Source organism: Schistocerca gregaria, chromosome 1, assembly GCF_023897955.1.
Source record: "Schistocerca gregaria isolate iqSchGreg1 chromosome 1, iqSchGreg1.2, whole genome shotgun sequence".
NCBI classification, from domain to species: domain Eukaryota; kingdom Metazoa; phylum Arthropoda; class Insecta; order Orthoptera; family Acrididae; genus Schistocerca; species Schistocerca gregaria.
Window position 1 is genome coordinate 824761604 of NC_064920.1, and position 27646 is coordinate 824789249.

Genomic DNA, 27646 nt, shown 5'->3' on the forward strand with positions numbered 1-27646 from the left:
CCTGAAGAATTAATTACGCCACAAAGAATGGTTGAGGGAAAGACACAGCATTGAGTGAGGAAAGTGTTAAGATGTGCTGTACCTCACCAGTGAACATTACCCAAACCAGATGTTGTCGCTGTACAGGTGCCCCTTTCAGGGTAGCAGTAACCAGCGTCTTTTCTAACCTTCGTCTCAGGATAGGCTCACGCAGCCAGTGCTGGCGTTAGCCAGTCGGGAGTCTCCCACCTTACCCAAGTCTGTGTTATTAATCTTTGTATCAACTGGCTGTTGAACGAGAGAAATAAATCTCCGCAGATGACATGCTGGAACAAAGCCAATTGTCACCTACTTGCAATGAAGTTAAAGGCCCCTTTTACAGAAGGAGAACATCCACAATTACAATGCCAGCCAGTGATTTGTCCACTTGCATTTAGACGGTTACCAGCAAACTTTTGGCGCCAAGGGAGAGCAGCCTCCGTCAACAGCCTTTGCTTCTCACTCTGCGGGGTTCCGGAACCTTGAGGCCAGAAGCATTTACGACACCACTGTGCCCTCTGAGGCCGGTTTTCAAATGGCCACACAAGCGGACATGACGAGCTTTTCCTTCCACGACATGAATGGCTGTTGAAGGATCCGTCGTCTGAGAATACTCCCACAAAAGAATCTCAGGTAGCGCTCATAAAAACTTGAAAATTTGTCTACAGTTTGGCAAGTTCCATTACAAATATTTGTTATCATAATTTCGCACACCTCGTTATTTTGTGCAAAGTACCAACTGATCAGAACTGGCAATCTTAATAACAGAAAACACTAAAACAACACTTTACTCATGTGGTCACAAATTTATGAAGGAACAGGCACCATTTCTGATCCCACAACCACGATGAATCAAAACACTAAGTAGTTAAAGACATTATCTGCCAGTGGGCACTGATTTACATCAATTGGGGAAGTTAAAAATATGTGCGAGAGCAGGACTCGAGCCTGGGTTTCTTGCTTACCAGGCAGATGCGTTGGCCACTACGACATCGCAAGTGCAGACTACCGTACACGCCTCTCACTAGACCCAAATTCTGAACTTACCCAACACACCAATTACGAAGTGCCCGTTGCCCATTATTCTCATTGCTCGCAGCATTTTTCTCATCTCTGTAATGTCTTTAAGTCCTCTGTTTTGATTCATAGTGTCTGCAGGATCAAAAATGGTGTCTGGTCCTTTGGACAAGGCTAAAAGCACACACTAGAAGTATGTTTTATAGCTAATGGTATAACATATGGGCAGCCAAGTCAAACTTAGTTTTTTTTTAATATCTTCACAATTTTTGTTAGTTTTCAATAACTTCTGTTTCAAAATGTTTTTAACTTTTAACTAGTATTTCATAAAATATTACTCAGTCTTACTTTCCTTCCTGTTTATTGGTACAAAACAGAGCAATAACGTCCAGATAATACTATTAAACACAGCACTGACAAGATTTCCTTGACTGCAACTCTTAAATTTCAATAGAACATTTTTTCCTACGTAGCATGTGCTTATAACGAAACTTTCCGCCACCATTTGAAATCATGGCGCTGTAAGCAGTCATAATCTGCAACGTTTCCTGCTTGGAAGTCAGTATGCTGTCTGTCGCTTCACAACTCACATTGATTCATTTTGTAAAGTGACTTTTGGTATAAAGGAATAATACGGCTGAAGTTTTCTGTACGAAATGCAATTGGTGTTGAGGAGGAAGGCCGTGCATTGCTGGTAAAGTTACTTCACCGCTGGCCTGTTAGGTCTAGAATGACATCTGCAATTTATAAGGATGTCATTATGTAAAACGTGGTGCCAGCTTTACAAGAACGCATCTGTGTGCACACCACTAGTTTCGTACAAGATGGGGTGACATGACATGTCGCTCGCCAGGTGAAAGATTTGATGTGAGAAACCTTCCATTATGATCGCATCATTTCTCGGCAAATTCACGACCTGTGGCCTTCCCCCAACCTAAAACCGTGTGACTTCTGGTTGTGGCGATATCTGAAAGACCGTATATATCGCATGTTTTAGTTACCCTTGATATTCTGATAGCAATAGTCGACCATGGTGTTACGGATGCAGCATGTTGCTGAGTCTAGAGACGATATTGAACACTTGTTGTAACTTATGACCATATCCTAATAAAAGCGCCAGAACCACCGTTATGTGTTTAATCGTTCCTCCCTTTTCCTGCACCCACACCATATTCATTGCTTACAGCACCATTCTTTCACCTGGTGATAGGAACTGGAATTATTATTTCTTTTAGTTTATTCCGCAAGAGCGTCGATTAATGAGTATACCTACGAAGTTACAGCATCTTGCGATGTATACAGCCCCTACTGCAGCACTCCGAACACCATCAGTTTAATTACAACCACCCGGTACTCGATCATGTTGTACCTTGGAGCACTTTTCCACGTTTGGAAAAACTTTTCCGGACTATTTTTTTTTTAATTCCAGAAAAATACTGCAGCACACAACAAGTGAATGCTACATTTAAAAATGGAATAATAAAATACATTAATCTTCTAATATTGTGCTGATTGGAGGCGAAAGTCTGAAACTGGTTTCAAGGTACAACATTCTCCACTACTAATTGTCGCGAAAGAGGGGAGAAGTTGAACCACTGTTTATGGATCAGTGACTTGGTGGCAATAATACAGTATCGGAAACCACGCTGCTGAATGTTTAGGAAACATACAATTCGAACGTTTGCTGAATCCGTTCCTTTACTTCATCGGCTGATCGCACCCTGGTGCAGCACTTTTACGGTTAATGCCATAGGCAAGTTCAGAAACTCAATTCCAAACTTCAGTGTGCTCGACCATTTCTGAAGTAAACGTGCATTACATCTGGAATTGATAGGAGTGCCCAAAAGTTGGGACGGTTCGTGACTCCCGTAAACCCGAGACATCACGCAAAAATCAGAACACTGACACCACTAGTCAGAAGTGTCCTTAGGTTTTATTTAAGCCATTCCGCACAGTATCCTCTTTCCCAGGTGTGCTAGGGCAGTAACGATGGAAGAAGGGTTTCTGAGGACGCTAAGAAAAATTCCAACGTAAAGCACTCGTCCATTCTCAAATCCTGGTCCGAAATACAGTTTTAACTTGTCAGAAAATTTCATTATAGCCATACAAGAGGTGTGCAGGCTGGAAGTAAGCATTACCTTGGTCCCGGATGACGAAATCAGTGGGTAGAAATAGTCGGAGTAGTTGTCGTTCACGAGAACTGTTAGTCCCATTTCGTAGCCCGGTGAGTCCACTTTAATCCCTGGGTCGTCCTCTCTGTCTCTTTGGTATCTTTTTATATCCTCTGGGCTGCAACAGAAAAGAAGATGTACATAATGGGATCGGGCGGGAGAGGAGGAGGAAGCGGCAGAAGGCAAAAACAGACAGAATGTGTTCTGAGGGAACTTTTGTTTTATTTGTGCTACCTAAATCGGAAAACTTGATATTACGATATAGGTTCAATCTTGTATAAGATCATTTTTATTACCATATCTCGTGCAATATCTCGAAATCTACAGGGTGATTCAAAAAGAATATCACAACTTCAGGAATTTAAAACTCAGCAACGACAAAAGGCGAATTAAGGGAGCTATAAAGTTTCATTTAGTTGTACATTTGTTCGCTTGAGGCGCTGTTGACTAGGCGTCGGCGTCAGTTGATGCTAAGATGGCGACCGCTCAACAGAAAGCTTTTTGTGTTATTGAGTACGGCAGAAGTGAATCGACGACAGTTGTTCAGCGTGCATTTCGAACGAAGTATGGTGTTAAACCTCCTGATAGGTGGTGTATTAAACGTTGGTATAAACAGTTTACAGAGAATGGGTGTTTGTGCAAAGGGAAAAGCCCGTGACAGAACACTTCATCACTGGCCTCCAAGAAGCCCTGATCTTACCCCCTGCGATTTTTTCTTATGGGGGTATGCTAAGGATATGGTGTTTCGGCCACCTCTCTCAGCCACCATTGATGATTTGAAACGAGAAATAACAGCAGCTATCCAAACTGTTACGCCTGATATGCTACAGAGAGTGTGGAACGAGTTGGAGTATTGGATTGATATTGCTCGAGTGTCTGGAGGGGGCCATATTGAACATCTCTGAACTTGTTTTTGAGTGAAAAAAAACCTTTTTAAATACTCTTTGTAATGATGTATAACAGAAGGTTATATTATGTTTCTTTCATTAAATACACGTTTTTAAAGTTGTCGTATTCTTTTTGAATCACTCTGTATTTAGGAACATGCAACAGTTGAATAACAATAATATTATTTTACGGCACCTTAGTTTTCACTATGTTCGTCGGGCCTACTACACAGTGACGTGATGACCCAGTACACATCTGCTACTGGCATATTGTTTTAAACTCCTATCTTTATATTAGGGGCGTTCGATAAGTAATGCAAGAAATTTTTTTATTCCTCACTCTCTTCGCTGCAAAACCGTATTTCTCAACACAATCTCCGTTCAAACGCGACGGCCTTACGGCACATTACTGAGAGGGCGTGTGTGCCCTCGTGGCGCCACTGTACTGGTCGACGTCGGGGGCGGCGTTTTGTTGTATCAGTAACCTCCCCAGCATCGATGTGGAATGCATCTTTCGTTGTGCCAAACTCTTTGCTCTTCATAGTCCTCGGTTTGGGGGCGAGGAACCCAGCGGCCACACACCTTTGAGTACCACAGCTGATGGATGAGTGTGTCAGTACTACCAAGAGAGATGTCCAGTTGAGCAGCGAGGTATTTGATTGTGATCCGTCGGTCATCTCACATGAGAGTTCTAGCATTGCAGGAGTCACAGCTGTGTGTGGTCGGCTGGTACGCAGGAGACAGGACACGTCTGCGCGACCGCGTTGCAATGTTGGCAGACGCCTCGTCCAACGATTCACCGTGCTTTGTTCACTGCTGGGTCTCCGCAGTTTCTGCGATGCTCTGGTTTTCCACCAAAAGAAACTCAATGACAGTTCTCTGCTCTGCTTCGTTACAGACGCCATTTTGAAGGTTACGTATAGCGGTGCCACGAATCGGAACTTCATGCAACTACAGCAGCTCAAGCGGGAATATCCCACAACAAATTCTGCATTTTTTCAATCGAAAAAATGTGTTGCGTTACTTATTGAACGCCCCTCGCACTCATATCTATTTCGGAAACGGACGGGTGTGTCGTCATTTTCTAAAACTGAAAGTAGTCGGCGCATCCTACATATCGATAAGTTGGGTGCCTTTCGCCGATTATAAGTTTTTGTCATTAGTGAAACTATAACTGCTTAGACGTCCGCGGGCAGTGTCAGTTGACATTAAAGTTTTTTTGAGTGATAATGCAAAAAACTATACTGGAGAAACGAACGTTTCGAACGCGGTTACAGTGGCCTTCTTCAGGGTCAACTGCCCACTGTAACCGTGACCGAAACGTTGGTGTCTCCAGTGCAGTATTTTTACACAGCGACGCGGTACCAGACTCAGAAAACTTTTATGTCAACAACGAAAGTGGGTAACAGCAAGCTTTTCATTGCACTTAACAGGTAGGATGTTCGATAACAATATCGCTTCTTCTGGGTAAGATATAGAGGAAGGTAAAATTAACTTTGCAGCTCCTGCTTTACCGCACAACAGAAAACAGTGTGCCGATTCTGCAAACACGAATCTCACGCGTAGAATTCACTTAAACGCTTGCCACTTGTCCTGATTGCTCAGATGTGTATGCTGTAAAAAGGGGAAATTAAAGAGAAATACTGAAACAGACGAACTATATTAAAACCGTCTTGTTGAATGCTTGTGTTTCTCCGAAAAGTGTGGGACGTATTAACGAACTTAAACATAGTGGTAAACGAAGATGGTAAAACATCATTAACCCCCTAAATTAATTTACGTAGTTTGAGCGTGTGATAATGCATAGTAAGAAGTGCTGATGACATAAAAATATTTGAGTTTTTTGTTTGGTGTCTGCTGCGCTCTCCACGTTTCCTATAACTGCTAACAACACAGATACAGAAGTTGGGCTGGTTAAAACTTTGACTGGCATTTACGTTTGAATAATCTCAATTCCTGATGGTCAAACTTCGGAGTTCCCAAAATGAGAGTCATATTCTGCAGCGGAGCGTGCGCTGATATGAAACTTCCTGGCACATTAAAACTGTGTGCCGGACCGAGACTCGAACTCGGGACCTTTGCCTTTCGCGGGCAAGGTCTCTACCATCTTTTTTTTAAAATCTCATTTTGTTGATTTTCATTCGATGCACCTGCTCGGAGCGGATGTCGCAAGACACCTGTTTCAGTTCGTCGTTGATCCATTAACTCAGGTTTTTTTTTATTACAGAGGGCAGCTACCCCTCTGACCAAACACGCTGAGCTACCGTGCCGGCATCATCTGAGCTAACCAAGCTTGAGTAGCTGCGGTAGCTACCGCAGCTACCCAAGCTTGGTTAGCTCAGATGGTAGAGCACTTCCCCACGAAAGGCAAATGTCCCAACTTCGAGTCTCGGTACGGACCACAGTTTTAATCTGCCAGGAAGTTTCAAACTTCTGAGTTAATTAACATGCTAAAAAAATAAATGGCGAACTTCATTCGCCGCGGACAGGAATGTCACACAGTAATCAAACAAAATGACTGGATTGTCGCACATTTATGCCTACTGTTGATATTAGAATTTTGTCTACAAATTTTTATCTGTCGCTCAGAATTCAGAACGGTAGTTCACAGAAATAAGGTAAGTGTAAAAGTTGATGAAGCAAAATGAACTCTTGAATGTAGTTTAAACTGGCGAATTTTTATGTTACTCAACTGGCTTTAATCATTATCCCGAAACCACTTTTATTAAGAACGGCAGACTTCTTGTTCTAACTGTATTGATACCTAAACTAACGAGCTATAAGCTCTCATACAGGAAACAATTTGTGTTCTGATAGCTTTTATTACTTACGGCTGAGGAGGTACACGAAAAATTTCTATCTCATAATGACTGGGGTTTAGGCGTGCATTTTGACATTGCTAGACTTTAAAAATTAGAATATTCATTTTTGTGGCTACATTGTAGGTAGCTGATTTATGATTATTGAGAAGGTAATTTAGATCCGTCTGTGCAACGACAAGAAACGGTATACTCGTATTTATGTGAAAGCAGACGGCATTTCCTGAGGCGAGTGAAAATCGGACGCAATATACCGTAATCAAAATCGACAATTTTCAAAACAAACTATTTTAGATCCGGAAAGCAAGTTAAACTGAGAATATGTTCCCTTACAAACCACTGATGATATTTTACACACGTATACCGAAAGATTTTTGTGACAAAAATAAGCATTTTCTTGTAGGTGCACAGACGGATTTAAAATGCCTTCAGTGATTTAAGTACTCCAATTAAATTCTGTTTGATGTTACAGTAGATGGGACCGTGTTCAGCTGACTCATCCTTCTCTTTATTCGCCTAGTATTACTACTGTGTCTGATTGGTGAGTTTTACTGCGTGAGAAGCAGGGTCACCTGATGAAGTCGTCGCTGCCGCGCACGTAGTTGAACGCGCAGCAGAAGCCCTCCATCGTCTTCCTGGTCTTGAACAGCTGCGAGCAGTTGTGGAGGCGGCCCTGCCACGAGCAGCGGACCAGCAGGTCTTCACACGTGGGCGCCACCTGCCACAGTCACAAGCAGACTTTCCTCTCCTCTCTGTGGGCTTGCCGGTCACAGTTTCATGTCTACGGCTATGAATAGATATCGGCATTATTGCTTCTCGTCTCTTTGTTTCCTACACTTACAAGCAAGAATCACTAAGTAAATACAGTATCTGCTAAATGTTATGACAATACTTCTGTTCCATTGGACTTCGTCTATGCAAGTTATTTAAATGTTATGTAACAAGTTAGTCATCAACAAAATGAAAATGGCAGGAAGATACGGTGGTATACGGAAACTGCATTCATTCACTGAAATCAATTATGACCGCAGCGCATTTAGAGGGACCCTGCCATAGCGTTTTAAAATGAAACTGCCACAGATTTACTTCATCTTCAAAGATGGTAAGTTAGGGAAGTACATGCTGTATGATTCTTGCATTTCTTCGTCAGATTCTTATCCCTGCCGAACTGTAGGAGAGGAAGAGTCAAAAATTTAAATGGGAATTGCATGAGTAGCTACGAATTCCTCCAGTCAGCACATGAATGCTCGATAATCTACACTGAGGGACGCTGCCAGAAATAATTTGCTTCCCTCCACATACACATCGCGTAACATAAGTAATATGACTGTAACGTTCCCTGGCAGCACACACTCTATTAATAAAATGAAATGGCATTTAATTGTACTATGTAGGCCGCTATGAAGCAATTCGTATGTACTTTAATTGTTTAACAAAAAATGTTATTTGATTTTGTGTAAAGGACGTTGGTTATTGTTGTAATATTTTCTGTGATAATATTCTCGATGTAATTACGAAATTTGTTAATATCTGCGATGAAAAAATGTAAAATATAGCCATAGAGGAAAATAATGTTGTAAGATTACAAAGAGACATTCACAATCAGTAATAATATAAATAGCGCTACATAATGTGTATTCTTTGTCGTCTTCCTCGAGAGCTGAGAGAGAGAGGAACCTGTGACGTAGCATTATATGAATGAGTAGACTTCGTTTGTCTGTATCTATCTTTAGCCGCCATTAGAGGAGAAATTACAAAGGTGTGTAATTTCAATTATTGTTATGGTCTAAATACATTATAATTTATCAAAATTGTGTATTACTAATGTAAATTAGCTTGCCCATGTCGTCTATAATATTTCTTTAAAGAATTTTCAGCACTTTTAGCGATTATCGTTGGTGTTGCTGGGCTGTGCCGCGTCCGAACGATTTGCAGCGGCGGCACATTTAAAAAATTGTTTCCCGATAAAATTAACCAAACCCGTAAATCGGGAGCAGGTAAAATTAGCAGTGAATTACGAAATATTTTTCTTTTACAGCGATCCTGAGGCTGACTGAATTTATTACTGGTTTTACATTTGTGCATTCATAGGCGGATAATTAACGTTGAAGTTGTTAATCTGTTGGTTCTTTCCATTTCTAAAGCAAATAACTTAATCGTATAGTGAAGTGTGTTTGTCAATGATAATTAAACGTTCAGGTCGGCTTGGCAATATTTAACCATTTGATGCTAACAGAGACAGTCCTGTGTTCCATAGCTAAGGCCGGGAAAGAATTCAGTAAATATTTAAAAACCCACTGCATCTAAAAATGTGTGCCAAGGCCGAAATACGTAAAAAAATTAATTTAAATAAGTTTCAAATAAATGTTATTAATCAGTTAGTTTGAATTTATCAGCATGAGAGGGTTGCTAAGGTTCACGTAATTTTAAATGTGATTAATTCCGTCTAAATGAATTTTTATTACCACACGTAAATAAATGGTTCTACAACAAAGTCCGTACTGAAAGAGTAAATAACATATATATTTAAAGCCATTTCATCCCCTTTTTCATCCATTCAATCACATTGTTACGTAATCAATATATTTCTTTTTTTTTTTTCGTCAAATGACGGACAGAACGAGCTTCGATCTCCAACTGTTCGCTTACGCCGTAGTGTATTGGAAAGTCCCGTCGCTGAGAAAGTTTGAGGATACGGGATGGATTTCTATGTGGTGTGATGAATGGAGGCTTGCTCTAAATGTAGAAAAATGTACGTTCAGGCAGATGAGTAGGAAAACGAACCCTGTAATGTTCGAATACGGCACTAGTGCTGTGCTGCATGACACAGTCACGTCGTTTAAATACCTAGGTGTAACCTTGCAAAGCGATATGAGATGAAACTAGCTCGCTAGTAACGAAGCGAGTGGTCGAAAAAATGGTTCAAATGGCTCTGAGCACTATGGGACTTAACATCTGAAGTCATCAGTCTTCTAGAACTTAGAACTACTTAAACCTAACTAACGTAAGTACATCACACACACATCCATGCCCGAGGAAGGATTCGAACCTGCGACGTAGCGGTCTCGCGGTTCCAGACTGTAGCGGCTAGAACCGCTCGGCCAACCAGGTCGACTTCGTTTGTTGGGAAAGTTCTAGAAAAGTATAGCTCATCTATAAAGGATACCGCTTGTAGAACTCTAGTGTGTCTAGTGCGTTGCTAGCTTTGTTACCGGTAGGTTCGACGAACACGAGAGTATTACTAAGATGCTTGAACAGAAATGAGAATGACTGGAGGAGTACAACGTTCTTTTCACGGAACACTATTGAGAAAATTTAGAGAATCAGCATTTGCGGCTGACGACAACGGGTCTATTGCCGCCGACGTACATTATGCGCAAGGACCTTGAGGGCAAGATAAGGGGAATTAGAGTTCGTAGGGAGGCGTACAGATAGTCATTTTTTCTCGCTCTTTTTGCGAGTGGGCCAGAACACGGAATGACTGGTACGTGGTATTCTACACCGTGCACCGTACAGTGGCTTGCGGTGTGTGTATCTAGCTGTAGATATAGCTGGACCTAAAAACAAAATAATAGGAATTCAAGGATAAGGGAAACTGTACCAATATCGACCTTCCCGTGAACCATTCGATCATTGACAAAGGAAATACTGCGGAGATTAAGTGTGATAAGACTACCTACATCCACATACATACTCTAAAAATCACTGAACAGTATGTCAGAGGGTTCTTAGTATAGGATCACATTTTAGAGTTTTTCTCTTTGCAATCGCTAATGGAGCTGGGGGAGAATGACTAAATGCGGCTGTATGTGCTGTCATTAGCGTAGTTTCGTCTCCACGCTCCCTGCGCGAACAACACTTAAGGGGCTGACTGAATACTAAAGCAAATGCTGTTCTCATAAGTCCTGGTACAAATATTGTTGCCTTTTAGAAATACTGAAAGACATTTTAGTAATAGGAGGTGAACTTTTTTAGTTTCTCTTAGGCTGCTCTCTGACCAACTCTCGATAAAACCACGGCACACACTAAAGCAAATTTACCGAATGTTTTCGGGAAGCTGAGCACATTTATAACATTGCATCTGCTGGGCCTTTACAACTTTGGCAAATAATTTTCAGTCGAGTTTTCATTTGAGGAAACAAAGCAAGTGCTCAAGAACTTCTGTACCAAAATATTCGTCGGAAGTATTTTCCTGATATGTCGTTAGTGAAAGAACCAGATATCGCAGTCCGCACCGAGGGATTACTGGTTTTGGGATGAGCTTTTTCCGGTCCACAGAACTGATGTTCGAGACTATAGCAACACAAATTCAAATCTATGGCGAAGAACATAGGGGCGATTAATCTTCTTTGGTATTTGGTCTGAACGTTCCAGTGAAGAAAAGGACGCACGTTGTCGAGCACAATAGTGCATTTCGGACAATGAGTTGCTCTATCTCCGACTGTTTTTTCATTTATATGCGCCGCGAATTTTATGTGCCTTTCGTTCCTCTGTGAAGGAGTACGGCATCACCAACAAACAAACCACTATTTCAACTTTGTCCTGAACAATCTGAAAGTTACTTGAGCAAAAGGCTTAGCGACTATTTTATCTCATGATGTGACACAGGCCCCTCTTACCTCTCGTTTTTTATTTCGAGCACAATGACGTCAATGATTAATGATGATAGCTGAGTGGGGAGCGTTCTCAAGAGGCAGAATCACTCGTCTGGAATTCTGTAAACCGTTTAAATACGGCCGAAGTACGTGCGCATTGCTCTGTAAGCAACTGAAACGTTTCATGGAACGACAGATTCTCTGAGAGCACACAAGGATAAAACTCCTCCGCGAAACTGTCACTGTTCTTTCTTCCTCTCTCCTTCTCTATCTCCGTCCGAACAGGTCTGGGAAAGCCCAACGGTACCGACCGGCCACCGTGTCATCCTCAGAGAAAAGGCGTCACTGGATGCCGATACGGAGGGGCATGTGATCAGCACACCGCTCTCCCGGCAGTTTGTCAGTTTACGATACCGGAACCGCTACTTCTCAATCAAGTATCTCCTCAGATTAAAACTGTGTACCGGACAGAGACTCGAACTCAGGACCTTTGCCTTTCGCGGGGCTCTACCAACTGAGCTACCCAAGCACGACTCACAATCAGTTCTCACACCTCCACAGTTTTAATCTGCCAGGAAGTTTCATATCAGCACACACTCCGCTGCAGAGTGAAAATTTCACTCTGGAAAAATCCTCTAGGCTGTGGCTAAGCCATGTCTCCGCAATATCCTTTCTTCCAGGAGTGCTAGTTCTGCAAGGTTCGCAGAAGAGCTTCTGTGAAGTCTGGAAGTTAGGAGGCGAGGTACTGGCACAACTAAAGCTGTGAGGACGGGTCGTCAGTCGCGCTTGAGTAGCTCAGTTGGTAGAGCACTTGCCCGCGAAAGGCAAAGGTCTCGAGTCTCGGTCCGGCACACAGTTTTAATCTGTCAGGAAGTTTCATATCAGCACACACTTCGCTGCAGAGTGAAAATCTCATTCAAATAGCTCCTCAGTTTGCCTCACAAGGGCTGAGTGCACCCCGCTTGCCGACAGCGCTCGGAAGACCGGTGGTCACCCATCCAAGACCCAGCTCAGTCCGACAGCGCTTAACTTCGGTAATCTGAGAGGAACCGGGTTCTTTCTTCCACCGTGAAATATGTTTTTTGTTACTGGTCGCCCGTCGGTGGAAACGTGGTAGGAGCAGATTGGGCTCTGGACTATATGGCGTATACGAACAGGTCTAAACATCCACAGAAGTAGGCCTTTTCGCCTGGTACTCATATTTTGTCACAACACATAATATAGAAGTGGCGCGCTTCAAAAACTTCCCAAGAAAATCTTAAACCATCGTATCTCGACAATGGGTAATTAATCGACGAAAAAAATCATTTTCTCTTTACCAGTTTATCAACTTTCTTTCAAAGTATGTACCTATTCGTAAAAGTTTAAGGTACAGAACTGGTATGTTTGGGAAGCTTCCCAGAACAACATGTTTTTTACACGTAAAATCCAGGCGCAACAAGATTTTTTTCAAAGGTTAACACTTATCTTAGACCAAGGTCCGATACGCCGGTGGAGCAAAACCAAACAATCAGCCTTGCTCCAGTCTATAATTACTGGCGGGTGAATTTGTACGTAAAATCGGACCGAGGGCGACTGCTTCTGCACGTAAAATCTCACAGCAGCACATACAAATAGTGCCATTAGCTGGACATTAATTTCAGCCCAATTATTTTTTTTGAATATGGAGACAATCGATTCGTACAATTTACTTGGGCGTCAGCTCCGGTTCGCCGTTCAAACCTTGTTTAACATATGTTCGAATGGATATACAAATGGCCGCTGGTTCGGCCTATACCAGAAACCTTTTACCCCATGTTCTTCCCAGCTCCAGCAGGAACCGAGCACCACGATTCCCCTACACACTTCTCCCCCCCCCCCCCCCCCAATTCTGCAAGCGGCCTTTTCGGACATACTTGTTACAGCGCTTCCGCGTTGTATGTGTATGTCAGATACGGACACAACCGATTCAGGCTTCCAAATGGCTCCAATGGCCCTGAGCACTATGGGACGTAACATCTGAGGTCATCAGGCCCCTAGAACTTAGAACTAGTTAAACCTAACTAACCTAAGAACACCACATACATCGATGCCCAAGACAGGATTCGAACCTGCTGACCGTAGCAGTCGCTCGTTTCCGGACTGAAGCGCCTAGAACGTCACGGCCACCGCGGCCGGCCAAGGCAGCCGTCCCATGACGCTTGTTAAAGTTCACCGTTGAGTCATTAACTCATTTTTTTGTTTTAACTACAGAGGGCAGCTAACCCTCTTACCACACACTACTAATATAGTGCCCCTTACCTATTATCCCCATTACTGGCGGCATTTCGGGAATTCCCATAAGAGTTCGAGCGTGCTGTGCATCCCTATTGGAGTGTTCATTGATCATCCTCGCCTTTATTATAAATTGAGGGGGAAAATCGCAACATCTAAAAATAATTAATGTAGAGTAATGAAAATGCGGGAATGCATTTGTCTGGGTGACATATTTAAGTGGTTAACAATGTAAGGCCAGAGGTTCACGCAAGCGCGAGATAAGGCATTGCAAATATAAAATGCTGGTACGATAATAACCAGTGTAACTTCCAGAGCATTGAATGAAAGAGTACAAACGTGCGTGCCTTGTGTTGTCCAGGTGCGGACGTCAGTTTGTGGGATGGAATTCCATGCCCGTTGCACTTGGTCGTTACAGTTACTGCTGGTGGTGGATGGAGCTGGAGTTATCGTCCGATGATGTCCCATATGTGCTCGATTGGAGACAGATCTGGTGATCGAGCAGGCCAAGGCAACATGTCGACACTGTGTAGAGCATGCTGGGATACAACACTGTATGTGGGTGAGAGTTACCCTGTTGGAAAAAAAAAAAAATCCTTTCATGCTGTTCACGAATGGCAGCATATAAGGTCGAATCACCAAACAGACGTACAAATTTTGAGATAATTACATAAGCTGACGAGATAGTCACAGGTTAGCTGGTATTCTTGCTGACCTTTTCATGAACTCTCTAGAAGAAAAGTTCTTCAACTGTTTCTCACCTACAGAGTTAGGCATTCTCTCCTATTTCAAATTTGTCGATGATTAGTTTAGTTATCTACAAAGGACCTGTTGATGGCACTGACCGTACTTTCAATCTCTTCAGTGAACTTTACGAGAAAATATCCTTCATCAGCGAACTCGAAAACGAGGCCTGTCAATTGAATTTTCTTGACTTGACGCTTACAGTAGAAGAAAATAAAATCTCATTTAACGTTTTTCGTAAAGAAACATATATCGATCAGATATTACTGCGTCTTCTATGCCCCCACAATCTCATAAGAACGCTTTCTTTCACTCTGCTATTCACAGAGCTACTTCTATTCAATTCTCTAAAGAAAAATTCGGGGAAAAAATTAATTTAATCAAAACGAATACGAACCTGCCATAATGGATAACATCCTTAAAAAAAGTTTCAAAGAGTTACTACACTCGGCACCTCTATTATTGAATCCAACCTAAAGAAGACGTTTTGCTCTACTCCTTTCTTGGGGCCCATCTCCTATCAGATGCAACGCCTTCTTCGTAATAAATTCAACTGTAATGTCGCCTTTTCAACCAATAATAGTTTGAAAAAAATTTATTCGTAATTTAAAATCGACCCGTTCCCCTTTGAGAAACTCTAGCGTCTGTAAGATTATTTGCAACAACTGCTTTTCTCACTACATTGGACATACAGGACGTGGATTTAGAGTCTGTTACAAAGAACATCTTTTAAGAAAACTTTTTATCTTTTGCCGACCACCTTCTGATTACAGGTCACGCGTTAAAGCTGTTCACGATATCAGCTACAATTACGTAATAAAAGCTTCTTCAATGGTATAAAGCCATTATTTGATATTTGATTTCGTGTTCTCTCGTGCAGTTGCCGAGATATTTTTTGTATCTAAGTCGATTCATAATTTTTGTTCATTAAATGGTTTATATTAACTACATTTCATGTTATACTGTTTTTCTACTCGCTGAGTTATTCAGCTCCCTTTGTAATTTTACATTGGCGTTTTCAGCCTTTTACGCACTTATTTAGACAAATTGTGACCATGTCTGCGGCTGTCAGATAAAGTATTGCCTCTTACTTCATGTATTAAATAACGTCTATATCTTGAATGTTAAGTAGCCTGTTTGTATTTGCGGCTACTAGAAGGCACTTTTGGTGTAATGTCCACCTGCCCGCAACTGCTAGCGCGGGCGCCTCAGTCTATTGTTGTCGCAGCTCGACATGTGAGTCGGCCATAGTGGCTTGCCTTCTATTTTTTTCTATTTTAAAATTTTGTGACTGAAGCTTTATCGCTTAATATTTGTTTTATATGTGACATGTAAGTACTATGCCTTTTCTTTTTATACTGCTAATCAGAACTTACACTTAAAACTTTTTTTCTGACAGTTTGTACTTACGATGTTGGCCAGTTTAAATGTTTTATTTCTGATGAAGGCACGCTTAGTAGTGGCCGAAATATAGGTCAAAAAGACTTCATTTTTGCTATCTAGGGTTGTTAATGCTTTAATTTTAATCACGTAAGTGCTCTTATTGTCGTGCGAAATCGCACCCGAGACCGTAACCCCAAGTGTAGGTCCAGTGCGGCTAGCACACAAACACGTTGGTTGCAAGCTCTCAACTGTCCTCTTTTTAAACAATACAAGGCCATCACTGGTACCGAGGCAGAATCAGCTTTCATCAGAAAACGCAACAGACCTCCACCCTGTCCTCCAATGAATTCTCGCTCGACGTCAGTGAAGTCGCAAATGGCCGTTTTTTGGGGTCAGTGGAATGCACGGTTCAGGGTGTGTGGCTCGGAGCTGTCCTTGAAGCCACCGATTTGTAACAGTTCGTCGTGTCACTGCGGTGCCAACTGCTGCTCAGATTGCTGCTGTAGATGAAGTATGATGCGCCAGAGTCAGAATCTGAACACGATTGTCTTCCCTGTCAGTAGTGCCCTGTGGCCGTCAGCAGCCCGGTCTTCTTGCAGCCGTACTTTCCGAAGACCACTGCTGCCAGCAATCATGTACAGTGGCTACATTCCTGCCAGATATTTCTGCAGTACCGCAAAAGGAACGTCCAGATTCTCGTAGCCCTATTAGACGGCCTAGTTCAAACCCACCGGGTTGTTGATAATGGCGTCTTTGTCGCCTTTAAGGCATTCTTGACTAACACCAACTCACCACGTCTAATCTCAAAGGCAACCAACGCCCAAGACCTAATTTGCATCCTCATAGTATGATACTAGCACCATTTCTACGCGACTGGCGAGAACTTTAAATAGACTTCACCATTCAGATGTAGAAACACGCGTACCAATTTTCGTTTATGTCGCACAACTGCTTCTTGGTGTTGTGATTTTTTTCCGCCAGTCTGTACGTAGTGTCTGTTGTTTCGCACATGAAGGCAAGGACGGTCAGAACGGATTCACACTTCGCTCGAACTCTTACGGGAATCGGCGAAATACTTCGAGTAATGAGGATAATTGGCAAGGGCTCTTTTAAGTAGTGTGTCGATAAGTTGAGAATTTGGGTCCGGCGGGAGACGTGTTAGGGTCTGGATGGAGCAGTGCTCAATCTACATCTACATCTACATCCATACTCCGCAAGCCACCTGACGGTGTGTGGCGGAGGGTACCCTGAGTACCTCTATCGGTTCTCCCTTCTATTACAGTCTCGTATTGTACGTGGAAAGAAGGATTGTCAGTATGCTTCTGTGTGGGCTCTAATCTCTCTGATTTTATCCTCATGGTCTCTTCGCGAGATATACTAGGAGGGAGCAATATACTGCTTGACTCTTCGGTGAAGGTATGTTCTCGAAACTTTAACAAAAGCCCGTACCGAGCTACTGAGCGTCTCTCCTGCAGAGTCTTCCACTGGAGTTTATCTAACATCTCCGTAACGCTTTCGCAATTACTAAATGATCCTGTAACGAAGCGCGCTGCTCTCCGTTGGATCTTCTCTATCTCTTCTATCAACCCTACCTGGTGCGGATCCCACACTGCTGAGCAGTATTCAAGCATTGGGCGAACAAGCGTACTGTAACCTACTTCCTTTGTTGTCGGATTGCATTTCCTTAGGATTCTTCCAATGAATCTCAGTCTGGCATCTGCTTTACGACGATCAACTTTATATGATCATTCCATTTTAAATCACTCCTAATGCGTACTCCCAGATAATTTATGGAATTAACTGCTTCCAGTTGCTGACCAGCTATTTTGTAGCTAAGTGATATGAGATCTATCTTTCTATGTATTCGCATCACATTACACTTGTCTACATTGAGATTCAATTGCCATTCCGTGCACCATGCGTCAATTCGCTGCAGATCCTCCTGCATTTCAGTACAATTTTCCATTGTTGCAACCTCTCGATACACCACAGCATCATCTGCAAAAAGCCTCAGTGAACTTCGGATGTATGTGCGAAAAGCAATAATGTCTCTGTCAACAAAACTTTCAAGTCCACCAACACTTGGTACTCCTGTTCCACCACGAACAATGGCTACGGTAAAGCATCCGTTACCATGACCAAATGAATCGTTTATATCTAAACTAAAATTGAGTCTACAACAGCTGGAGACAAGAAGAATCGTATTCCAGTTAAGTCTGTCGCTGCACAAGCTCTGCTGGATGGTCCTGCTGTTTTCGTCAGTTGTAGACTCAATTTTAGTTTAGATATAAACGATTCATTTGGTCATGGTAACGGATGGTTTACCGTAGCCATTGTTCGTGGTGGAACAGGAGTACCAAGTGTTGGTGGACTTGAAAGTTTTGTTGACAGAGACATTATTGCTTTTCGCACATACCATATTTCTGAATTGGCTAATAAGGATTTTGGTAAATCAGCATATGTTTCTGCTTCTTCTTTGTCATTGTATACCCGTAACAGGAGGAAAATTAGTCTGCCTAGTAGGTGTAGAGATTGGGGTTCGATTCCTGGTTCGGTACAAATTTTCATTTTTCCCCATTGACTTAAATCAATAATCATTGGCTTAATTCCTTTGTACCTCGTTTACTATTTTTTTCCTTTGTTCCAGATACTGTTTCACACTTGCACTAGAAGACGTATCTGCAAAACTCCGTCAGAGCTTGAAATGAGAGAAGTTTTGTTAGCCAATGAATTCACAAAGTAATTACAATAAACAGACGGGCATTTCATTGAGTCCTCACCCCCTGAACGTAATACGTTTTCCGGAGGATCTTGTATATCTGTTCGATCAGAATTGTATATGACGTTCCACTGCACTGACACCAGTTTCGGACTTCTGACAAGCCGACCATAAGTGGATTATTTCCGTTACGCAGCAGCTGATGTTGGTGGTACGTTTAAAATTGTAAATGCCAAAGTGCACGAAGGTTTCTTAGTGCACAATCATCGCCATCAACGCGATGGAGAATCATGAATAGCAACATTCAGAGAGAATCTTACGAAAAGGAGCAATAACGGTTTGAAATTCCACTAGATTTGCCACAGTGATTCCGGAACCAAATTGAAGTGTTGCCAAATAATCTATTGCTTGACTTTCTTCATTTGTAGTAGGTGCCCTTCTTTACACCATGGATTGAGAATATTTGCCACTGCGTGGAACTTTTTGCACCTAACTCTTTTCTATATTTCACAGCAGCTTTTATAACTGATTGGTCTTCTCCAGAAAATATTTTACTCGCCTTCAGTACTGCCTCTACGTTAGCTCAAATCAGTGATGATAATATCAAACAACGACAGTTAATCACTTTGTAATATACGCCTCACTTGTGGTGTTTTGGAACAAATGTATCCTTGTAACACTGGCATGACTGCAACAGAGCGTACGTCGTATCAGGGAAACCAATGGTTTATTAGGATTATTTGTTGTTTCGTTGTGCTCTCCTGGCTCCTCTCTTTTATATCTATTATTGAAAGTGTTGGTGCAATAACCAGATATGTCCTCTTTTGCCCGAAAATAAGCTTTTACAACCAATGCTTAGCTCGAAAATTACTTGTTCGTATGGCGCAAGAATGAGATCTGTTCTTCGAACCTGCTCAGAGTAACACAGACAATGGACATGTCGACGTCGGGTGTCTGAGGTAAGAACCTGACCCGTCCAGGACTTGCATTGTTGTTGCATCAAACAGTAGTGAGATTCTGGCATGTACAATACATCCAATAAGTTTACTATGACTGGAGTTACACTTAGAAAACCTGTTTCGGCCTAAAATTAAGAGTACTGATAATGATAAGCTTACTGCTTCGAAGTACAGGTTCTCTGAGTACTCCACTGAATGCAAGCATGTTGTTTGCTGTGGCGCATTGTTGCCACTACTATCACAGTTTCGTAATTCAGAAAACCTCAGTTACGGTGACACAGAGAGCTATAGGTAAGCAAAGTATTGGCGCGTATGTCTTTAGCGTTACATGGGTTCTGTATGCAGATAAGTCACCAGTTCCGTGTGCCGTGTACGACACGAGGAAAGCGAAGAGGTTAATAAAAGTCCTAAGTGTAGCAGGTTAATAAGGAGCTCATGGCGCATTTCCTTCTGATGAAATGTATGCAGCATCTGCAACAGTTCTGTCACAGACCAACTGAAATTGTTTCTTGGCTACCTTTATGAAATCCTTATATTTCCCACATTTAATTGGTGCAGACACTTTATAAATATTCTATGATTCTCCCTTGGCTTACATCTGAAACTACTGTTACGCCTACATGCAGCGTTCTGTTTGCTAGAAATTCTCTAAGCTGATCATAAATCCGCTCCTAATTTGTTCTTTAGATGGTAGTGAGGATCAGTCTTGGTGCTAGAAGCTACTGCCTTCTAGGTTTCGTGGACGGAAAGAGCGAGCATGGTTTTACAAATACTCACATACACGGCGTCCTGATACACAGTGGTCCAACCAATTTGAAAACCTGGGCCTGATAGGAAAATAAAGGGTAGACGTTCCGACTTAAGTCTCTCGATATGTTGTGTAGACTGCGAGGGAGCATACTTGCCCAATCTGCGGTGTCATTTCAGTCTCAAGTCGATCTGATACATGCCGTGCGGTTTGAGCCGAGGGAGGCGGCGTATTGGTTAGAACACTGGACTCGCATTCACGAAGATAAAGGTTCAAATCCTCGACCGGCCATCAAGATTTAGGTTTTTCGTGATTTCAGTAAATCGCTTCAGACAAATACCAGGATGGTTCCTTTGAAAGAGCACGGCCGATTTCCTTTCCCATCGTTGACACAACCCAAGCTTGTGCTCCATCTGTAATTATCTCGCTGTCGATGGGTCGTTAAACCCAGTCTTCCTTCCATTCCTTTGTGGCATTTGACGGTGAACAGTGAACCGGACAACGAAACATTTTTCATATATTGTTTGTCCTGTTTAATATATGACTGTGCTCCTACCTATTTTCCAGGATAAAACAAGATGGGTAGCACTCCAGGGGAAATGTTTGACATTTTTAATCGGTGTATTGATATACACCGAGTTAAAACTAAACTACCACCGATATTATTGCCTCTGCGTGGCTCCACTTTTGTAAACAGCTCTCCTACCACATAAATAATACAGTTAACTAGTTCAAATGTACACTCCTGGAAATGGAAAAAAGAACACATTGACACCGGTGTGTCAGACCCACCATACTTGCTCCGGACACTGCGAGAGGGCTGTACAAGCAATGATCACACGCACGGCACAGCGGACACACCAGGAACCGCGGTGTTGGCCGTCGAATGGCGCTAGCTGTGCACCATTTGTGCACCGCCGCCGTCAGTGTCAGCCAGTTTGCCGTGGCATACGGAGCTCCATCGCAGTCTTTAACACTGGTAGCATGCCGCGACAGCGTGGACGTGAACCGTATGTGCAGTTGACGGACTTTGAGCGAGGGCGTATAGTGGGCATGCGGGAGGCCGGGTGGACGTACCGCCGAATTGCTCAACACGTGGGGCGTGAGGTCTCCACAGTACATCGATGTTGTCGCCAGTGGTCGGCGGAAGGTGCACGTGCCCGTCGACCTGGGACCGGACCGCAGCGACGCACTCATGCACGCCAAGACCGTAGGATCCTACGCAGTGCCGTAGGGGACCGCACCGCCACTTCCCAGCAAATTAGGGACACTGTTGCTCCTGGGGTATCGGCGAGGACCATTCGCAACCGTCTCCATGAAGCTGGGCTACGGTCCCGCACACCGTTAGGCCGTCTTCCGCTCACGCCCCAACATCGTACAGCCCGCCTCCAGTGGTGTCGCGACAGGCGTGAATGGAGGGACGAATGGAGACGTGTCGTCTTCAGCGATGAGAGTCGCTTCTGCCTTGGTGCCAATGATGGTCGTATGCGTGTTTGGCGCCGTGCAGGTGAGCGCCACAATCAGGACTGCATACGACCGAGGCACACAGGGCCAACACCCGGCATCATGGTGTGGGGAGCGATCTCCTACACTGGCCGTACACCTCTGGTGATCGTCGAGGGGACACTGAATAGTGCATGGTACATCCAAACCGTCATCGAACCCATCGTTCTACCATTCCTAGACCGGCAAGGGAACTTGCTGTTCCAACAGGACAATGCACGTTCGCATGTATCCCGTGCCACCCAACGTGCTCTAGAAGGTGTAAGTCAACTACCCTGGCCAGCAAGATCTCCGGATCTGTCCCCCATTGAGCATGTTTGGGACTGGATGAAGCGTCGTCTCACGCGGTCTGCACGTCCAGCACGAAGGCTGGTCCAACTGAGGCGCCAGGTGGAAATGGCATGGCAAGCCGTTCCACAGGACTACATCCAGCATCTCTACGATCGTCTCCATGGGAGAATAGCAGTCTGCATTGCTGTGAAAGGTGGTATACACTGTACTAGTGCCGACATTGTGCATGCTCTGTTGCCTGTGTCTATGTTCCTGTGGTTCTGTCAGTGTGATCATGTGATGTATCTGACCCCAGGAATGTGTCAATAAAGTTTCCCCTTCCTGGGACAATGAATTCACGGTGTTCTTATTTCAATTTCCAGGAGTGTATTTGCGCAGATATGTTTGCGGCAGTTCCATAGTTTAAAAATAGGTCCCTCATTATTGCATAAACTATTATCTACACAAAAAGATTGGTATTAGAGTTTCTTGAAGAATTAATGAGGAGCTTTTGGCAACTGTGATCTTAATTTTTTTCGGAAATTGGCAAATAATCTTTACAAGATGGTAATTAACCCACGTAAAATTGTTTTTTTTCGCGAAATGCTGGAGAAGTATTCAAATTTTATACAGATAACTCTAGAACTAAAACACATCTATCAACCACTCTGAAAAAAAATATATTTCTCAAAAGTCGGGTACCAACTTCAATTTGCAATAATTCCCAATGCTGACAATAGGCTACATAATTTCGGATATGCCATGATCGAAGCTGCTCCGTTGCAATTTGTCGGCTGTCTGAAAATGCACTGGAACCTCAGAATAAAGATATCTGGCGTTACCGAGACGATTTTACAAGCAAATATTCCCGTGAGAAAACGATGCATGCCGTATTCTATCTGCTTCTGGCATCCTCGGATTCATTCATCTCGGGAGTCCAGAAAATGATAACAGTATACAGTAAACAGATGTCAGCCTCAGATAACAGATCTGCTTTTCGAACCTTGTGCCAGTGGATAACCCAAAAGGGACCCTTCTGTAAGCAATAAAGATACGAGCGACAAATGTGACTATGATTTCGGTTGAAAATTGTAAAATATCTAATAAAACAGACCAGTGTGGAAATTTAGACTCGGCGCGCGGGGTAGCCGCGCAGAATGGGGCGCCTTGCCACAGTTGGCGCAGCTCCCCCAGTCGGAGGTTCGAGTCCTCCCTCGAGCACGGGTGTGTGTGTTGTCCTTAGCGTTAGTTAGTTAACGTCAAATTAAGTAGTATGTAAGCATAGGGACCGACGGCCTCTGCAGTTTGGTTCCATAGAAACTTATCAAAAATTTCAAAAAAAAAAAAAAATCGACTTCTAATTCGTTACCCGTGACCTCACAGTACTTTATATCCGAAGTTTAGCTCTAATCCGCTAAATTTATCATTTCTGATATGCCAAACTCAATCTGTTATCTTGAATTTTGTAATTCCGAAATCAGATTCCTAATCAGCGATCCATCTACATCTACATTTATACACCCAACGGTGTGTGGTGGAGGGCACTTTACGTGCCACTGGCATTACCTCCCTTTTCTGTTCCAGTCGCGTATGGTTCGCGGGAAGAACGACTGTCTGAAAGCCTCCGTGCGCTCTCAAATCTCTCTAATTTTACATTCGTGATATCCTCGGAAGGTATAAGTAGGGGGAAGCAACATATTCGATACCTCATCCAGAAACGCACCCTCTCGAAACCTGGCGTGCAAGTTACACCGCGATGCACAGCGCCTCTCTTGTAGAGTCTGCCACTTGAGTTTGCTAAACATCTCCGTAACGCTATCACGGTTACCAAATAACCCTGTGACGAAACGCGTCTCTCTTCTTCGGATCTCCTCTATCTCCTCCGTCAACCCGATCTGGTACGGATCCCTCACTGATGAGCAATAATCAAGTGTAGGTCGAACGAGTGTTTTGTAAGCCACCTGTTCCCGGGTTCGATTCCCGGCGGGGTCAGGGATTTTCTCTGCCTCGTGATGGCTGGGTGTTGTGTGATGTCCTTAGGTTAGTTAGGTTTAAGTAGTTCTAAGTTCTAGGGCACTGATGACCATAGATGTTAAGTCCCATAGTGCTCAGAGCCATTTGAACCATTTTTTGTAAGCCACCTCCTTTGTTGATGGACTACATTTTCTAAGGACTCTCCCAATGAATCTCAACCTGGTACCCGCCTTACCAACAATTAATTTTATATGATCATTCCACTGCAAATCGTTCCGCACGCATACCCCCAGATGTTTTACAGAAGTAACTGCTACCAGTGTTTGTTCCGCTATCATATAATCATACAATAAAAGATCCTTCTTTCTATGTATTCGCAATACATTACATTTGTCTATGTTAAGGGTCAGTTGCCTCTCCCTGCACCAAGTGCCTATCCGCTGCAAATCGTACTGCATATAGAAATGCAATGGTCCCGTAACACTCCCCTGTGCCACGCCAGAGGTTACTGTAACGTCTGTAGACGTCTCTCCATTGATAACAACATGCTGTGTCCTGTTTGCTAAAAACTCTTCAATCCAGCCACACAGCTGGTCTGATATTCCGTAGGCTCTTACTTTGTTTATCAGGCGACAGTGCGAAACTGTATCGAACGCCTTCCGGAAGTCAAGGAAAATAGCATCTACCTGGGAGCCTGTATCTCATATTTTCTGTGTCTCGTGAACAAATAAAGCGAGTTGGGTCTCAGACGATCGCACGATTTTATAGCAATTTTTGCGCTGTGTCCGTGTTCTGAAGCGATTTGGACCACCGTGCTGCGTGTCGCAGCAGAGAGAGAGAGAGAGCTGAGCTGAGTGACCTGCAGCATGGCGCTGGTGACGTTGTAGGAGCGGCCGAGCAGCTGGTGCAGCGCGTCGATGTTGTGCAGGTCGCTGCTCTCGTAGTCGTAGAGGCGGCCCGCGTACCGCAGCAGGGACAGCGCCTCCGCCGCCGACACGCCCGACGACTCCGACCTGCGAGCACACCGACCGTCTGCTGACCAACTGCATCGACCGGGGAAGCCAGTGCCCTGCCCAGCGCTAACAGCATACTGTACTGCTGGCGGATAAATTTACAGCAACATTAAGGCAGCATGCAACGAACGTCAAATTTGCATATAATTAATTACGTCCTTCTACATCTACATGAATACTCTGCAAATCACATTTAAGAGCCTAGCAGAGGGTTCATCGAACCACCTTCACAATTCTCTGTTATTCCAATCTCGTATAGCGCGCGGAAATAACGAACACGTATACCTTTCTGTGCGAGCTCTGATATCCCTTATTTTATCGTGGTGATCGTTCCGCCCTATGTAGGTCAGTGTCAACAAAATATTTCGGCATTCGGAGGAGAAAGTTGGTGATCGGAATTTAGTGAGAAGATTCCGTCGCAACGAAAAACGCCTTTGTTCTAATGATTTCCAGCGCAAATCCCGTATCATTTCAATGACACTCTCCCCCATATTTCGCGATAACACAAAGCGTGCTGCCTTTCCGTGAGCTTTTTCGCTGTGCGGCTGGTCCCAGCGGAGGTCGAGTCCTCCCTCGGGCATGGGTGTGTGTGTTTGTCCATAGGAAATTTAGGTTAAGTAGTGCGTAAGCTTAGGGACTGATGACCTTAGCAATTAAGTCCCATAAGATTTCACACACATATGAACATTTGAATTTCAACTTTTTAGATGTACTCCGGCAGTCCTACCTGGTAAATATTCTAAAAGAGGACGGACAAGCGTAGTGTAGGCAGTCTCCTTAGCAGATTTGTTACATTTTCTAAGTGTCCTGGCAATAAAACGCAGCCTGTGGTTAGACTTCCTCACAACATTTTCTATGTGCTCCTTGCAATTTAAGTTGTTCGTAATTGTAATTCCTAGAGACTTAGTTGAATTTACGGCTTTTAGATTAGACTGATTTATCGTGTAATAGAAGTTTAACGAGTTCCTTTTAGTACTCATGTGGACGACCTCACCCTTTTTTTTATAAATTTAGGGTCAACTGCCACTTTTCGCACCATTCAGATATCTTTTCTAAATCTTTCTGCAGTTTGTTTTGGCCTTCTGATGACTTTATTAGTCGATAAACGACAGCGTCATCTGCAAACAACCGAAGACGGCTGCTCAGATTGTCTAACACTACCTTGGGGAACACCAGAAATCACTTCTGTTTTACTCGATGACTTTCCGTCAATTACTACGAACTGTGACCTCTCTGACAGGAATCCAGTCACATATCTGAGACGATATTCCATAACCACGCAATTTCACTACGAGCCGATTGTGTGATATAGTGTCAAAAGCCTTCCGGAAATCCAGGAATGCGGAATCGATCTGAAATCCCTTGTCAATAGCACTGAGCATTTCATGTGAATAAAGAGCTAGTTGTGTTTCACAGGAACGATGTTTTCTAAACCCGAGTTGACTGTGTGTCAATAGACCGTTTCCTTCGAGGTAATTCATAATGTTTGTATGCAATATATGTTCTAAAATTCTGCTGCATATCGACGTGAACGATATGGGCCCGTAATTTAGTGGATTACTCCTACTACCTATCTTGAATATTGGTGTGACCTGTGCAACTTTCCAGTCTTTGGGTACGGATCTTTCGTCGAGCGAACGGTTGTATATGATCCTTAAGTATGGAGCTAATGGATCAGCATACTCCGAAAGGAACCTAATTGGTATACCGTCTGGTCCAAAAGACTTGCTTTTTTTTTATTAAGTGATTTGAGTTGCTTCACTACTCCGAGGATATTTACTTCTACGTTACTCATGTTGGCAGCTGTTCTCGACTCGAATTTTGGAATATTTACTTCGTCTTCTTTTATGAATGCATTTCGGAAGGCTGTGTTTAGTAAGTCGGCTTTGGCAGCACTGTCTTCGATAGTATCTCCATTGTTATCGCGCAGAGAAGGCATTGATTGTTTCTTGCCGCTAACATACTTCACATACGACCATAATCTCTTTGGATTTTCTGCCAGGTTTCGAGACAAAGTTTCGTTGTGGAAACTCTTATAGGTGTCTCCTATTGAACTCCGCGCTAAGTTTCGACCTTCTGTAAAGGATCGCCAATCTTGGGGATTTTGCATCTGTTTAAATTTGGCATGTTTGTTTCGTTGTTTTTGCAACAGTGTTCTAACCCGTTTTGTGTACCAAGGAGGATCAGCTCCGTCAGTTTATTTGGTATAAACCTCTCAATTGTTGCCGATACTATTTCTTTGAATTTAAGCCACATCTGTCCTACACTTACATCATTAATTTAAAATGAGTGGAGATTGTCTCTCAGGAAGGCGTCAAGTGAATGTTTATCTGCTTTTTTGAATAGGTATATTTTTCGCTTATTTTACGAGGATTTGGGGATTACAATATTCAATCTCGCTACGACAACCCTGTGTTCACTAATCCTTATATCGGTTTTGATGCTGGTTATTAACTCAGGATTATTTGTTGCTAAGGTCAAGTGTGTTCTCACAACCGTTTACTATTTGCGTAGGCTCGTGAACTTACTGCTCGAAATAATTTTCAGAGAATGCGTTTAGCACAATTTCGGAT

General features: G+C 43.2%; 1 protein-coding gene across 1 annotated transcript in view; it reads right to left on the reverse strand.

Moving 5' to 3' along the window:
* LOC126276055 (sodium channel protein Nach-like) overlaps window positions 1-27646 on the reverse strand; it is a 159662-nt gene that overhangs the window by 94131 nt on the left and 37885 nt on the right. Inside the window, 4 exon segments of the mRNA XM_049977250.1 lie at window positions 3174-3287; window positions 6031-6049; window positions 7485-7630; window positions 24920-25073. Of these exon segments, the coding sequence (XP_049833207.1) occupies window positions 3174-3287; window positions 6031-6049; window positions 7485-7630; window positions 24920-25073 (433 nt within the window).